The 16,727-nt window shown below is 44.7% G+C and overlaps 1 protein-coding gene across 1 annotated transcript in view; it reads left to right on the top strand.

The window, feature by feature from the left end:
* Window positions 1-827: 827 nt before the first annotated feature.
* The window catches only part of dnah9l (dynein, axonemal, heavy polypeptide 9 like), a 63,584-nt gene continuing 47,684 nt past the window's right edge, over window positions 828-16,727 (top strand). Inside the window, exons 1-11 of the mRNA XM_031558394.2 lie at window positions 828-911; window positions 1,197-1,450; window positions 3,951-4,094; window positions 4,557-4,741; window positions 5,131-5,326; window positions 6,174-6,273; window positions 7,088-7,299; window positions 9,357-9,599; window positions 10,011-10,178; window positions 10,553-10,669; window positions 11,321-11,458. Coding sequence (XP_031414254.1) covers window positions 908-911; window positions 1,197-1,450; window positions 3,951-4,094; window positions 4,557-4,741; window positions 5,131-5,326; window positions 6,174-6,273; window positions 7,088-7,299; window positions 9,357-9,599; window positions 10,011-10,178; window positions 10,553-10,669; window positions 11,321-11,458 — 1,761 coding nt within the window. The 5' untranslated portion in view covers window positions 828-907. The remainder of the gene's footprint in view (window positions 912-1,196; window positions 1,451-3,950; window positions 4,095-4,556; window positions 4,742-5,130; window positions 5,327-6,173; window positions 6,274-7,087; window positions 7,300-9,356; window positions 9,600-10,010; window positions 10,179-10,552; window positions 10,670-11,320; window positions 11,459-16,727) is intronic.

The following is a 16,727-nucleotide window of genomic DNA, read 5'->3' as shown; positions in this document are numbered from 1 at the left end:
GTCATATATTACATGTATGTATGTATATAAGTATGTATGTATGTATATAAGTATGTATGTACAGTATGTTATATATGTGTATGTATATATTTATATATATATATATATATGTATATGTGTGTGTGTGTGTGTGTGTGTGTGTGTGTGTGTGTGTATATTTATGTATACACATGGGGAAAATAATTGCATTCAAGAGGCTTTTTTCTTTGGTTCCCTATTATGGTGTGTCACTAAAGTTTAATCAGCCGGGGGAGCTGTGCGTGTGCGTGTGTGTGTGTGTGTGTGTGAGTGTGTCTGTGTGTGTGTGTGTGTGTGTGTGTGTCTCTGTGTGTGTGTGTGTGTGTGTGTGTGCATGTGTGTGTGTGTGTTGTTACATGCACGGCTCTATGCATGAACATGAAAGGGAGTTCCACATGCAAGGTTATAATAAGTAAAGAACATTTATTGAAGTATAATAGAAAATTCAGTATAATTGCAATAAAAGTGTAGTGCAAGCGGGTGTCTAATGGGTGTACATAGGTCCAAACAGACAAACATAAACGACGCGTAGAGGAGAGAGAGCGTCATGCACCCTGCACCATGGCCCTCATATGGTGGAGCTCATTAAGCCACCATTTCACACACCTGCAGGCACCTGCGCAGACTCTGCTACCCAGCTGTGTAAACAGAGAGAGCACTGATAGCAGGGGGCGGGGCAGACCAGGCTGGGTGGTAAAAGTGTGTGTGTGTGTGTTTGTCTCTGTGTGTGTGTGCGTGTCTCTGTGTGTGTGTGCGTTCAGGTAGGTGGTGTTAAATTTCGTGCACGGCAGATGCCCCCTGGCTCACACAGTAACACAGAGAACTACCTTGGCCGTTGCTATAGTGATTGGTCACCTCCCCGCGAGGCTATCAGTTCCCTTGATCATCTATGAGTAAGTAGAGGGAAGAAGGCAGAGAGAAACACTTGGCTGTTACCTGTTTCACAGGTGAGAGGGGTTATGCGGGTCTGGTAAATGTGTTAAAGTAATGTTTTAGAAATAGAGAGAGATGGAGAGAGAGAAAGAAAGAGAGAGAGAGCATAACTGACTCAATAGAAATATAATCTTACAGTACGCTTGCTTTTGTTTTGGCTCTCTGTCGCTTTCTTCTCTCTTTCTATCCGTCTCTCCTGTTCTCTCCCTCTTTCTCTCTCCTACTCTCTCTTTCTCTCCAAGCAGCCATGGCGGAGGTTAGCAGCAGCGTCCGCGTGCCCTCCGAGCCTCTGAAGGTGAGTGCGGTGTCGGACGAGAGGGTGGACTTCCTGAGAGAGCAGGCCTTCAGCGCTCTGCGTCTGAAGACGGACAAGTGGAACCGCTTCATCGGAGCCGAGGAGAACCAGCACGTGCTGCTGGACTTCCTGGACCAGAGCTGGAACGACAGACTCATCCTGTTCTCCGGGCCGGGGGGGACGCTGCACGCGGGGGACGCAGAGGTAAGAGGCCGTCCTGTGTTGGCATGCGTGGCTGCAGCTGAACACACACATGCGTGGAAACACACACACACACACACACACACACATACATATACACACATTCTCATAAACACACACACACATGCATACAGCCATCCAGGAATACAAAGATGCACAAACACATAAAATGCATGTATGAGAGGGTAAGGAAAACGTACAAATATGGGGTGCCGTTTGACAAATGTTGCACATAATATAATCCTGCTCAGTTTTTGAACGTTTAGCTTTGTCAAATGAAAATAAAAAGTACTACAATATTCAACTGTCACTTTTGAATTTTTTTTTAAAGAGAAATTCATGTAAATTCATGCAATAACTTATCCAAGAGTAATGTTCTGCAGTAATGCATAATTGTGACTCAATGGGAACATAGCCAATTGCCATATATGTGTTGTTGTATTCAGTTTTGAAGTCTGACATGAGGATTGAAAATGTAACATTAAGCATTTAACATTTAGATTTAACATGTATATTATTTTACCAATTTTTTGCAAAGCATTACTCTTGGAAAAGTTATTACATTCATTTCTCTTTAAATGTTTGAAAAAGTGACAGCTGAATATTGTATTGTGCTTTTCTTTTCATTTGACAATGCTACATGTACAAAAACTGAGCAGGATTACGGAATATGCAACATTTATCAGCATTTATCAGCATCACTCAGAAACAAGATAAATTTCACTCTCTTTCACACACACACACACACACACACACACACACAAACACTTACACACACACTGTCAAAGGGTAAAGTGTTGAAGGTCTTTAGGATAGGCACAAAAAGGCAGCATAAAGACAAAAATCACACAACCATGATCCTCGCGAACCTGACCAAACCACATGGACGTCCTAGGATAAAACTTTCTACGAACATAGAGAAGATGCTATGACGACAAAAACTCAGAGTTGTTGGCTGAACAAACACGGTATGAACACTATACAGCAGTCATCCACATGCTGCATACAAAGCCAACGTAATATCTCAGAGATTTATCTGAACAACAATTGTGCGCTAACAGGAAGACTTTCTACAACGGCAAATTAAAGAGCGTGAATGAAATGTTTGACGCGGTTTCAGCAATATGGTTTGGGTGTACCCATCTGTCTCTAATTACGCCCGCTGAGATAAACCAGTTCCGAATGATACGTGGTAATCATGAATCATGAATGTAAAAGTTGCTGCAGGTGGTTAAAGTGCAAAGAAAGTCTGTTGCGCCCGCCATAAGGACGCGGTAACACACACACACACCTGTTGGGCTTCTACAGGAGGCGTTCAGATGATCCTCACCCATTGACACATAAATAGAAGTCTTACACGCCGGCTGAACAGAAAAAACATGCAAAAAGAACAGAACACTCTTCGTCCGTCCTTGACCACGACAGACGGTTCACCTCACCTGGTCCCCGGGCGCTTAAAAGCTGCACTGCTCCTGGGGTCCTAGAGGAAGGACAGTCCGGGATGGGAAAAAGCAGAGACTACGACACTCACTACGACCTCAGGCCTGCGTGTGCGTGTGTGTGTGTGTGTGTGTCCTGTGTCGCCTCCATGTATTCACGTGTGTGCTGCAGTGTGTCGCTTGTGCGATTAAAGTCTGACAATTATTATTATTACAATTATTATCCATCAGCAAAGCACATATGTAATTTCAAACAATATTAAATATTTTAGGCCTTTGCGTGTGCGTTGCGATTGCGCCCATGTTAACAGGTTAGGGCCCGCACACTGCCTGTATGTGCCACAAGAGTTTCGGTGTGGAGCCTATTTTTCACGCGTCAGGAAGGCGGTCCTCTGCAAAAAATATGTTTAATAGTCAAATTGACATCATACTAGCAACATTACATAAACGGACACCTTTTACTACAGTTTCGATGTGTGGACAGACATGACAGAAATACAGTATAATATTATATGTTTAACCATTTTATCAATTGCAGGTTATGAAATGGGACAGTGGAAGCTATATATGTACTATGTAGAAACCCTATAATTACATTAAATCGATAAGTGAGTAGTTTATTGTGGCACTCTCTCTCTCGTCCTGGCTCTGAATGAGGGCAATCACGTGACTGATACAACTGGACAACTTTCTGGTCTTAAAGGGAACTGCTCATCAACAATGGATGATGCAAAACAGATTGTGTATTGACGGCCATTATCAAAGGCCAACTCAATGCAGAAAGATAGGGCTGGCAGTAGCAGAAATGTCAGCGGTGTGAATAAGGCGTTATACACTTATATTTTAAAACATGCTGTGATGTAAGGCCAGTGTTTTTTGTCGAGGTTAAAATATTTGATACTTATTTTATAATTACACATCTTTCCTCACTTGAAATGATTGAAACCTTCCCTGTATTTGTTCCTCGACCAGTTCTGACGGTGTGTTTGTGTTGAAATAAGTTGCCACTTATTTCCAGTGCTTTCGCATTTGAAAGCATTCCGAATGTCTGTGCCCCTCTGAAGACCTCTCCTCCCTGGAGAACCAAGATCCTGTGTGTGCTCAAAAAGAAGAAGTCCAAAGTGTCCAAAACAGGCTTCCGTACGGAGCTACGACTGGGGGAGGTGTCAGGATACCCCATGGACCACGCCCCTGTCCTCATTTCTGAGGTAACCACTCTGAAGAAGTGTGTAGCTACTGTGTGGGCACATGTGTGTGTGTGTGTGTATGTGTGTGTGTGCCTGTGTGTGTGTGTGTGTGTGTGTGTGTGTGTGTGCCTGTGTATGTGTGTAGCTACTGTGTGGGCACATGTGTGTGTGTATGTGTTTGTCTTGGCGCTGTGCATGTGTGTTGATACGGGTGTCAGTCTGGAATAACTCAGGGAACAATAGTGTGTGTGTGAGTGTGTGTGTGTGTGTGTGTGTGCATAGTTACTGTGTGTGCACATGTGTGTGTGTGTGTGTGTAGCTACTGTGTGTGCACATCTGTGTGTGGTGTGTGTAGCTACTGTGTGTGCACATGTGTTTGTGGTGTGTGTGGGTGCTGATTCTGAATAACCATGGGGACCATGGTGGTGTGTGTGTGTGTGTGTGTGTGTGTGTGTGTGTGTGTGTGTGTGTGTGTGTGTGTAGGTGCTGGTGTCTGTTCTGACCAACCCAGGGAACCATGGGGGCTGGCCGAGGGTGCTGGCTGAGGATCTGCGGAGACACATGGAGAAGCTGAAGAGTCGAGTGGTGACCCTCAGAGGTCAAGCTCAGGGACGCACAATCCTCCCTCTGCCTCTGTGTGTGGAGCGCACCGATCAGCAGGAACTCAGGTATGTTCTGATTTTACACATTTGTAAGGTAATGGAAACAAGAATCAATTCAAGTAGAGTATAGAGTATACTATAGAGTGTCTTTTATTATTTCTCTATTATTTATCTTTCCAAACACATATCTTTCCAAACTAACAAGAACATATAATATATATAATATTATACATATATATATCATATAACAAAACAATAATAAGAACAACTACAACTAGTACTACTATTACTACTAAAATAGTATTTATTATTACATTAGGTCTCTATTGCTCGTAGCTTGATTATTTTCTCCCTTGTACGTTGCTTTGGATAAAAGTGTCTGCTAAATGACTAAATGTAAATGTAAATGTACTAGTTTGTGTGTATGTGTGTGTGTGTGTGTGTGTGTGCCGCAGTCCTGAGGAAAGCCCAATGGACCGGGCTCTGCTCTACTCCATTGAGACCATGGTGATCCAGTGGACGCAGCAGATGGGTTCTGTGCTGCAGCGGGACTCCACGCATGTCCTGCGCCAGGGAGGACACCCGGGGCCGAGCGCGGAGCTGCAGTTCTGGGCGGCACAGAGGGAGAACCTGCTCGGCATTCAGAAACAGGTATGTGTGTGTGTGTGTGTGGGTGTGGGTGTGTGTGTGTGTGTGTGTGCGCGCATCTGCGTGTGTGGGTTACGGTGTGTGGGTTACGGTGTGTGCTTTACGGTGTGTGCATTACGGTGTGTGCGTTACGGTGTGTGCGTTACGGTGTGTGCGTTACGGTGTGTGTGTGCGTGCATTACGGTATTGGAAGTAGGCTCAGACTGGCCTGATGAATGACCTGTGCCACAACAACAATAACATCAAACTAACGCATAACTAGTGAACGGGTTTGTTTCTTTGGGGAAAATACTTCCACAGCCAGCAGCCAAATAAAGAGCATAGAAGTGTTCCATTATGCCAGAACTCTATCCGCTGGGTTTTGGTGTCTTGGGCATGTTCCAAGGTTCTGTGTTCCATTATGCCAGAACTCTATCCGCTGGGTTTTGGTGTCTTGGGCATGTTCCAAGGTTCTGTGTTCCATTATGCCAGAACCCTATCGGCTGGGTTTTGGTGACTTGGGCATGTTCCAAGGTTCTGTGTTCCATTATGCCAGAACACTTTCTGCTGGGTTTTGGTGTCTTGGGCATGTTCATAGGTTCTGTGTTCCGTGATTTCGGAGTGCTGGACTGAAAAAAAGCAAGCAACGTGTCAGATATTGCTCTTGTGCATCAGCTGTAGCCTTCATATGTGAAGAAGGCCTATTGATGTCATTCACTGTGTACATGTGACTGGATTTATGTGTTTGTGCTTCCAAACTTGTATGTGTTTGCTGATGTTTGTGTCTTTGTTTGATTGCATACACTTGTGCATGTGTGTGTGTGTGTGCGTGTGTGTGTGTGTGTGTGTGAGCCCGTGTCCCTCTCCACAGCTTCAGAACCCTAAGGTGGAACAGGTGGTTGAAATCCTGCGGAGGATCAACAGCAGCTACTATGCCTCCTTCAGAGACATCATCCTCAGGGTCGGCCAGGGTAAGAGCACACACACACACACACACCCACACACACACACTCTGAGGGTACAACTAGAGCCTGAGCCAGGGTAAGAGCACACTCACGCACGCACGCACGCACGCACGCACGTGCTAGTGCACGGTGCTATGGTGCTAGGTGCTATGGGGCATAACTAGAGCACACTCTGATGTACTATGGGGCATAACTAGTGCACACTCTGAGGTGCTATGGGGCATAACTGGGGCATAACTAGTGCACACTCTGAGGTGCTATGGGGCATAACTAGAGCCTGAAAGGGAGTTTTCCTTGCCACCGTTGCCTTGTGCCTTATCTAGGGGTTCAGGTCTTGGGCTCTGTGAAGCGTTTAGAGACCATGTCTATTATTAATGGCACTATATAAATTAATAAAACTGAATTGTGTATGTTTATTGTTTGCACCAATATACCATAGAAAATTCCTGGTAGGTGTTAACTTACTTGGCAATAAAAATGTTTCTGATTTCTGATTCTGAATTGAAAAGCACTACAGTACTCTTCATGTTATCATTTCACTACTTATTTTGGTTATCATTGATTGTGTATGAACAATGTGTATATAGAGATTTTTCGTGTGAGTGTGTGTGTGTGTGTGTGTGTTATGTGTGTTGGCTCGTTGTGTTTGCATATTTCATGTCCTTTGTTGGTTATGATCAGTTTTGACCAAATATGGACAAGCCTGCGTAAAAGTAGATTTTATGCATTTCTGAAATATATGTATTTTGTCATGTGAATGTGTGTGTGTGTGTGTGTGTGTGTGTGTGTGTATATGCATGCATGTGTGTGTGTGCATCAGCCGTGCTGGAGGCGGAGGACATAGACCTGTATCTGCGTCCGCTGAAGAAGCACATCGGTGTGCTTGAGGAGCGCAGCTTCATCCAGCTGGAGCCGCTGATGTCTCCCCTCTTCCACACCCTCTGCCTCATCTGGACACACTCCCAGTGCTACTGCTCTCCCCCACGCATCGTCACGCTGCTGCAGGAGTTCTGCAACCTGCTCATAGAGAAGGTGTGTGTGTGTGTGTATGTGTGTGTGTTTGTGTATGTGTGTGTGTTTGTGTATGTGTGTGTGTGTATGTGTGTGCGTGTGAGAGAGTGAATGAGTGGAAGAGCAATTGTCTGTGTATGTGTGTGTGTGTGTTGTTTAAGAAATGCGTACGTGTGTCTAACCTATAGAATCCCTGTGTGCTTTTCGACGCCTGAGTTTTTCACACACTCTCACAAGTAATTACTACGGTTATTGGCCACGCAAATCAGAATACAACTTAGTTCAGAGAAATCATGTCACATCATGAAACCAAGCCTTAATTGTATGTTTCAGCCTAGATACTAAAAGGGATCAATCAGTGTGCCTACTGAGATCACCTTCAAGTACTCTCTTCTAGAATGAAAGAGAGGGACAACTCACCTGTTCCACGCAGTCGACAGGTTTTTCTGTGCCAAAGGTCCCCACCTCTCTTAGGTATCGGACGTTCCGGATCACAGGCTGCTGGTCTGACCGGTGTGATTAAGCGAGGTGCGATTCAAACGCGGAACTCAACTCACTCTCAAAACCATCAGGACTAAGCGCCGGACCTGGGGCGACAGGGCTTTTTCTGCCGCTGCACCCTCCCTCTGGAACGACCTCCCTCTCCCCATCCGCCTGGCTCCCAACATAGAACTATTTAAACACTCCCTCAAAACCCACCTGTTCAATCTCGCCTTCACCTGACCATCCTGTTCAACCTCGCCTTTACCTGACCATCCCCTGCTCCCTCCCCTCCACTAATAGACTAGTTGCTACTTTTCTTTTTTATATAATGTTCTGTTTGTCTGTTTGTCCGACCCTTTTTGTTATATTTTAGTGTTGTCTTGTCATGCTTGTCCTAAAATGTCAAAGCGACTTTGGGTATATAGAAAAGCGCTATAAAAAATTGAAGTATTATTATTATTATTATTAACTCACTTCATTAACTGACGCAGAAGCGAGTTTTGTGGTATTTAAAAAGTACCCCAAGATTTAATGTCAAAAGGGTCAACAAGAATTTAAAGAAAAGAAAAAACAACAAGACTTGGTCCCCAAGTCGTCAAGCGCTCAGCAAAACAGTGTACAATCCACACAGCAAAAAGAAGAGCTGAGCCACAGGCATTGGTCTCAGCTTTTTAACTGCAACTTGCTTCCGTCTTTTCATCACGGACTTCTCCTTATAAGGTCATTCCATCACACAATGTACTTTTGCCATATCAGGGTTTTTTAACAGAGGTGTGATTCATCTATAGGCCGGCTTCTTACAGCCTGCGTCCTCCTCGCGGGCCCCAAAGGGTACACTTCCTGTGCTTAACCCACTTCACAGTTTCACTTGAACATTCACAACTTACATCTGCATTGTTCCTCACAAGCATTTGCACTGAAATTGTTTCCTTACACAATAAGCACATTTCACTCTTGATCATAGCAATCAGCAGCAGATATAGATTTGTTAAACATCACTTAAGCAATTACACACACTATCATATGATTATAAGGCATGATTCAGACATTCTGCAATCATTGTAAAAGGCATATATTGGTTTAGATGATTATAAAGCATAGCTCCAGCAATTTCATAAAAGCATAAGTTTTTCATATGATTAATACATATTTCAAACAATCTCAGCAAAGCGTACATTTGTTAAATGAGTATGAGAATGGGATATGAGTGTGAATGTGAGTCTGAGAATGGAATTGAATGTGAGCCTAACACGCGTACGGCTCCATGTCGTGGCTGTCAGGTTCATTCTTTCGTGAGTCGTTCATCAGTGTATGTGTATGTGTGTGTGTGTGTGTGAGTGAATGAGTGGAAGAACAATTGTCTGTATATGTGTGTGTGTTTGTGTATGTGTGTGTGTTTGTGCATCTGTATGTGTGTGTTAGTGAATGAGTGGAAGAGCAATTGTCTGTGTGTGTGGGTGTGTGTGCTTGTGAGTGAATGGGAGAGCAAGTTTGTGGAAAAGTGTTTGTGTGTGTGTGCGTGTGTGTGTGGGGGGTCTTAATACTTACAAGTGTGTGTGTGTGTGTGTATTGTCTTATGTATACTGTACGTACAGGCCTTTGCGTACCTAACCCCAGAGGAGCTGTTTAAGCTGGAGCTGGAGGAAGGGGTGGAGAGGGTTCAGTGTTCCCTGCAGATCTTCCGCGCCTACAGGCACTGCTTCCAACTCTACCGGGACAAGCTCACCCCCAGCGGCCCCTACAGACAGCCGGGCCGCCTGGTCAAGCCCTGGGACTTCCCCTCGGAGCTGGTCTTCCACCGCACAGATCGGATCATGGAGAGGCTGCTCATGATGGAGGTGAGGTCATCACCATGAGACGGCTGGTCAATGATGTCATCATTGTGTGACCGTTCCTTATATGTGAGAGGGAGGGATTTGTAGATTGCTTTGTAGGTTTTGGCTTCACGTGTTCATCAGGACCTTTTTGTTTGCGTGCTGTTGAACACTTCAGGAGTTGTTTGTGAATAATTCAGGAGTTGTTTGTTGGTTTGTGTATTGTTCAGGAGTTGTTTGTGAATCATTCAGGAGTTGCTTGTTGGTGTGTGTATTGTTCAGGAGTTGATTGTTGGTTTGTGTATTGTTCAGGAGTTGTTTGTGAATCATTCAGGAGTTGCTTGTTGGTTTGTGTATTGTTCAGGAGTTGCTTGTTGATGTGTGTATTATTCAGGGGTTGATTGTTGGTTTGTGTATTGTTTGTGTATTGTTCAGGAGTTGTTCGCCTCTGCCCTGGACTTCCTGAAGCTGGAGCGGATAGAGCTGGGTGGTTCTCGAGGGAAGATTCTGAGTGAACTCATCTACAGCATGAACGACCAATTTCACGACAGCTGGAGAATCCTGAGGGAGAGCAAGTATGACCCACTAGACTACACTAAAGAGGTATGTATATAACACGTATATGTCCATGTTCACATATGAACACACATGCACACCAACACACACACACACACAAACACACACACAAACACACACACACACACACACACACACACACACACACACACACACACATACACACACACACATGCATATGCACAGAAACATACACACACACACACACACACACACACACACACACACACACACACACACACACACACACACACCAACACGCACACACACATACACGCCCACATTCACAAACACACACATACACGCCCACGTTCACAAATGAACACACACCCCACATACGCAGTCAGAATGAGTGAGTTTTGAATGAGTGATAATTGAAGTTGTTTGTTGTTGCTGTGCAGGAGTTTGTGCAGGATTACACACGCTTCATGGAACAGAATCAAGACTTTGATCAGAGACTGGGTACTGTGCTGAACCTGGCGTTCCAACATTCACAAGGACTAGAGTCTGCCTTCAAGGTACTAGATGCACTGACACTCAAACACACCATCTGTGTGTGCCTGTTTGTGTGCCTGTGTGTGCATGGTTGTGTGAGACCATAGACGAGGTTGTGTGTATGAGAGACCATAGAAGAGGTTGAGTGTGTGTGTGTGTGTGTGTGTGTGTTCGAGAGAGACCATAGACGAGGTTGTCTGTGTGTGTGTGTGTGAAACCATAGACGAGGTTGTGTGTATGTGAGACCATAGACGAGGTTGTGTGTATATGAGACCATAGATGAGGTTGTGTGGGTGTGTGTGTGTGTTCGAGAGAGACCATAGACGAGGTTGTCTGTGTGTGTGTGTGTGTGTGTGTGTGTGTGTGTGTGAGACCATAGACGAGGTTGTGTGTATGAGAGACCATAGAAGAGTTTGAGTGTGTGTGTGTGTGTGTTCGAGAGAGACCATAGACGAGGTTGTCTGTGTGTGTGTGTGTGTGTGAAACCATAGACAAGGTGGTCTGTGTGTGTGTGAGACCATAGACGAGGTTGTGTGTATGTGAGACCATAGAGGAGGTTGTGTGTGTGTGTGTGTGTGAGATCATAGACGAGGTTGTGTGTATGTGAGACCATAGATGAGGTTGTGTGTGTGTGTGTGTGAGACCATAGACGAGGTTGTGTGTGTTGTGTACAGCTGCTGCAGATGTTTGGGAGTCTTCTGGAGAGGCCGCGCATCCACCAGCTGTTTGCCCACAACTATAGCCTCCTACTGGGCATGTTTCAGAGAGAGATGAGCTGCTGTCAGAGGATCCTGGAGAAACAGAGGGAAAGGGTATGTGTGTGTGTGTGTGTGTATGTATTACGTGTATTTGTATGTGTATGTATTACGTGTATTTGTAGGTTTATGTGTGTGTGTGTGTGTGTGTGTGTGTGTGTGTGTGTGCATTATAGGTATTTAGGTGTATGTATGTGTGTTTGTGTGTATTATAGGTATTTGGGTGTATGTGTGTGTGTGTGTGTGTGTGTGTGTGTGTGTGTGTGTATTATAGGTATTTGGCTGTATGTGTGTCTGTGTGTGTGTGTGTGTGTGTGTGTGTTTTGTCTTTGTGTGAGTACGGTATGTGTCCATTGAAGAATAAGATCGTTAGTGCCCGCCTATAGATAAAAACCGAGCGTTATTCACGTGAGCTTTCGAGCGCTCTCACAGTTTCTTATCCATGGCTATTCGACACACTTATCTAAAACATCAACATAGGCTAGTTCGGATCATCATGTCATACTGTTCTTCTCCCTATAGAGTGTGTTTCAGCCCCAAATACAACAAGGAGTCACAGTCACCTTTATTGTATCCTTTTCCTGAAATGGAAAAGCAGACAGTCTTACCCATTCACACCAGCCGTCCCAGGGCCGTTCTTTCTTCAAGAGGTCTCGGCTTCTTGCGGATGACCTGTTTGTGTCCCGGTCTGGGGTCGTGGCTGGGATACTAAGGCAAGAAGGCCATGCTTTTCGGGGGTAGCTCAGTCCATAGGAAAGACGCAGACGCGGCTCTTGGTGTTAATAAAATTGTCCTCTTGTTTTTATTGTCAAAGAGGTAAAAAGTTACAAAGAAATAAAAAGGTTCTCTAAGCACACAAGCTAAGGCAAAAATAAAGAAAAGAATACAGAGTATTCTTATCAAGACAAAGACAGAAGACTCAAGACTCAAAACGCAAACGCCTTTTAAATCTCTCTGCACATACATACATGTTCTAACACACCCCCTTTTTCATGACACTTCTTAGCAACATATGTTCATCCCTGACCCATGTGTCACCTCCTCTATTACACAATGTACAGCACAGTGAAGTTTGCAAACTCTCTCAAAGTACACATTGTTCTGCTTTACATTCTTGTTGGTTAAGCACATTTCATATTTCACACTTTTTCAGCAAGCATATATGGATATAGGTTTGTGTAAGCATAACTCAAGCAATTTCCACACACAGTTATTTAGCATGTTTCACACCACATATTAGGAGAGCACACAGTGGTTATATCATTGCAAGACATGAACCAAGCATTATTCAGCAAAGTACATATAGCATATGTATGCATCCAGCATCCGTTACTGAAGCTACTGGGGACGAAAGTGTTTCAATATATGTTTTTTATGAACAAATCAAAAATATCACTTTACATCCGTTTTCGCTAAAGTTACATGTGGCACTGAAAAATCCCCGCCTCAATGCGAACGCGCTCCTAACTACTCATCCGGTATAGCTTGGATCTGAGAGGGATGTACAACACCTGTTTTCTCTAACGTGATATAATTATGTTCAACTCCTATAATGAAGTCTTTACCTTCGTTTGCGTGTTTGATGCCTTCGCCTTGTATTTTCCTCCCCCTATTTACCCAAACGGCCTGGCCAACCTGAAAGGGAGAAATTCCTCTTTCAGGACCAGTCTGTACAGTCTGAATCAATTTAGGGAGAGATAAATATTCATTCATTTTCTTTAGTTCCTCTGGTGAGTCCCATATTTTCTGTGAGTTTGCTCTGATGTAATCCTTTGCGCTACGCACTGCTCTCTCTGCCACACCATTTGTTTCAGGTTTATATGGAATCGAGAAAATCACCTGTGCGCCTACGCCCTCCAGGAAGTCTAATACGTAAACATTTTTAAAATGCGTCGCATTATCCATTCTCACTGTTTTGGGGTTTTTGTTAGTAAAATACAAAGCCATTCTCTCTTGTACGACTTTGCCCGTCGCTGTCCTACTGGGGTAAATTCTCGTGTCATTACCCGCATTATCAGCGATTACCAAAAAATACTTATTCCCTTTTGTAGAAGGGTCAAAGGGACCTGCCATATCACATGAATAATGTTCACCTTGTTTGTCAACCTTAATCCGTCCGGGCGTGTGTGTTTGTTTTTTCACGCCCCCTTTATTCGCACACGCTTCACAACCTGCTTTAAGTTTTGAGAAACGTTCCGCAAAGTTGGGAATTTTTATATCTAGTTTTTCCAACCATTTCCTTGTCCTAACTTGGCCACAGTGGCCAATTGCCGTGTGAATTTTGCTTAAAATGTTATCTGCCTCACTTTTTGGTACCATAACCCCTAGTATGCTACCTTGTCCTGTGAACATACTCTGGCTCGGGTATCTCGGATCAAAACTGCCCGTCTCACGGATAGGGGTCTGCTGATATGACAGTGCAAGTGGTTGCATCACTATAGGAGACACGTGGGGTGTGGACATGGTGCAAGGGTCATAGCGTGGGGTGGAATTTGCATACCGTCCCTCTTGCTGACGCGCCCTGCTGTCACAGGGAACCACTGCAGTTCCCCATGTAGCCTGATCGCACCTCGCCTCCATTTCAGCCACCCTCCTACAGTGCTCTCTCTCTGCAGATCTATCACGGCGTTCGCATCCGTCTCTCATATAATCATAGCCTAAAGCCATTTGTGAATCTTTCCATGGTTTAGTAACCTTATCCATTCCTAGTATGTCAGCGGCCGAGGGAATGTGAGGAATAATCTCTCTTTCCTCTCTGCTCGCCTCATACCAAGCCATTTCAGGTCTAAGGTTATTCTCCTCTACATATTCATAAGCCTGGTGGGTGGTCAGTGGTGCATAGTTCCAGCCCGACGTAGTCACCCACCTAGGCCCTTTACAAGGCGGTTTTTCAGTATTCTGAAGTCTTAAACTGACTGGTTTTGACCTCTTATCTATCCCTCTCACAAGTGTTTTTTCCGTTAGGCCTTCTTTCTGTGAATTTTGAAATCTCACAGTAGTTGGTCTACTGGGGCTGCGTCCTCTGGACATAGTGATGTCTGGAGCTGGGATGTCATTAACCCTTGTATGGACAGGGTTTTGACTTCTCACCGGGCTCTTGAGCCGATATGGGCACGGCGTTACAGATCTCACTTGTCTCGGGGGGTACGAGCTCATTTGTGAAAGGTCATCATCATCATACTCACTATCCTCGTCTGTTTCCAGCTCTCTTTCTTCCGGTTCATTCGGACGCATATACTCTCTCTCTGACGCAGCTAGGGCTTGCACTAGGTATTGTTCCTCGAATGGCTTTTGCACCAGGAATCTGACTACAACATTTTCACATACAGCCCTCCAGGGGAAAGCTGCCGCTACTTCAGTGTAGAATTCCACAGGAGACAAACCTACATATTTACCAGTTCAGGCCCTAAGTCTTATCGTCAGAATCTCTTCATTTTCGTCTTCCACGTCACATAGCGCTTGGTTGAATATTTTAGCTAAATCCGCTCTATGGGACCCTCGAGCAATCCGCCCCAGGGATACCCTTGAATATAGTTTTCCTAATCTACCAGGGCCCAACAGTGTCCTCAAGTCTCCTGGAGACAGGTCCCCCTGTTCTTCCTCTACCTGTGACATTGCTTTGGCCCTACGATACAGATCTGAGCCGAAGGCGCGTCTGATCTCAGCTTCCTCTTTTGTCTCTACATTCAGACTATCTTGGGTTAGAACCAGCAGCCCACCTCTTGGTAGTAGCGGGGCTTCATCTGGTTTAATCGCCATGACAACGAATGTTCCCCTGCCAATATCCTGTTTTACTCCCTGCCTACACTCTATGACCCGTCCCGCAGGATCAGATGTCAGAGTGGGTGGCTGGGGTCGGTCGGCAGGGGCGCAATGGTTCTGAGGCTCTATTGCGGTCGGCGCAGACGGACTCGCTGGACTGTCATTCCTATATTGTCCCACCGTTTCAGCCGGATTTATGGGATCCTGTCTGGAAAGACAATCATTTAGTTTTTCAAACTGATTTTGATCATACGCTATCAGCACGAATCTCCTGTCCCTATGAGACCGAACTGTCTTGTTCACTGCCTCGATCGCTGCTGTGTAACTGTACCTATAAACACCATTTCCAAAGAGTGGTGTTATAATATCGCTACCAGGGATGGCAGCTTCAATTCCTGCTTCTAACATATCCGATAAATGTTCTATTTGTTCCTGCTCATTCATTACTTGATTGTACGGAGAATACGATACATGCACTATTTCCGCCACCTCAGCGTCTTGATACAGCGCGTGTTTTGTAGCCTCTCCCTCGTTCAATGGAAAACTGTCCTCCATTGCCATTGTATGCCCTGCCACTTCTAATGTCCACCTATACCTTAGTGCTTCTGCTACGCCTGCATTATGGTTCAGGTATAGATTCGCCGGGTTTAATACGCTTGCCTTGTCTGTTCCGAATTGAATAGTGCGTATATTACCCTGTAGCAGGATACAGTTAGGCAACGGATAAGCTATATTTTCCGGACTCGTTTTAATTTCTGTTTCGCTTAATTCTAAATGATTAAAATGTAAAGTTGGATAATTACTCTCAGATACCAAGTTACCGGACTCATCAGCCGGAGAAGGGAGTTGACTATCCAAGTCATTCTCCCAATCACTTTCCGCATTGGCCATTATCCGAAAGGGGGGTGTACTTTCCTTCCTTAAAAATGATTAGACCAGATCAGATTTGAGAAGCGCACCGTCTATGAACACGAGTAGCTAATTCGGTTCCCACGAAAGTGCCTTTCCAATTTAAACACGCTTCTTGTTTTACCACGTATAAAAATTGATCTTCTATATTCGGATAGGTGTACGTCTAATTTCTTATCTGGTGGTAAGTCAGACTCCTCCAATAGGAACAGAAATCAGATAGGTCCGTGCACTCGGTCTACTAACTACAATTATTAGAAATTTACCCCGGTATCTAATAATCAATTAATAGCCGTCACGTTGGGCGCCATGAAGACTAAGATCGTTAGTGCCCGCCTATAGATAAAAACCGAGCGTTATTCACGTGAGCTTTCGAGCGCTCTCACAGTTTCTTATCCATGGCTATTCGACACACTTATCTAAAACATCAACATAGGCTAGTTCGGATCATCATGTCATACTGTTCTTCTCCCTATAGAGTGTGTTTCAGCCCCAAATACAACAAGGAGTCACAGTCACCTTTATTGTATCCTTTTCCTGAAATGGAAAAGCAGACAGTCTTACCCATTCACACCAGCCGTCCCAGGGCCGTTCTTTCTTCAAGAGGTCTCGGCTTCTTGCGGATGACCTGTTTGTGTCCCGGTCTGGGGTCGTG

The sequence above is a fragment of the Clupea harengus genome, chromosome 21 (genome assembly GCF_900700415.2).
Source record: "Clupea harengus chromosome 21, Ch_v2.0.2, whole genome shotgun sequence".
Taxonomy (NCBI): domain Eukaryota; kingdom Metazoa; phylum Chordata; class Actinopteri; order Clupeiformes; family Clupeidae; genus Clupea; species Clupea harengus.
The sequence above is the reverse complement of the archived record's forward strand: the minus strand, read 5'-3'. Positions and strand labels throughout refer to the sequence as shown.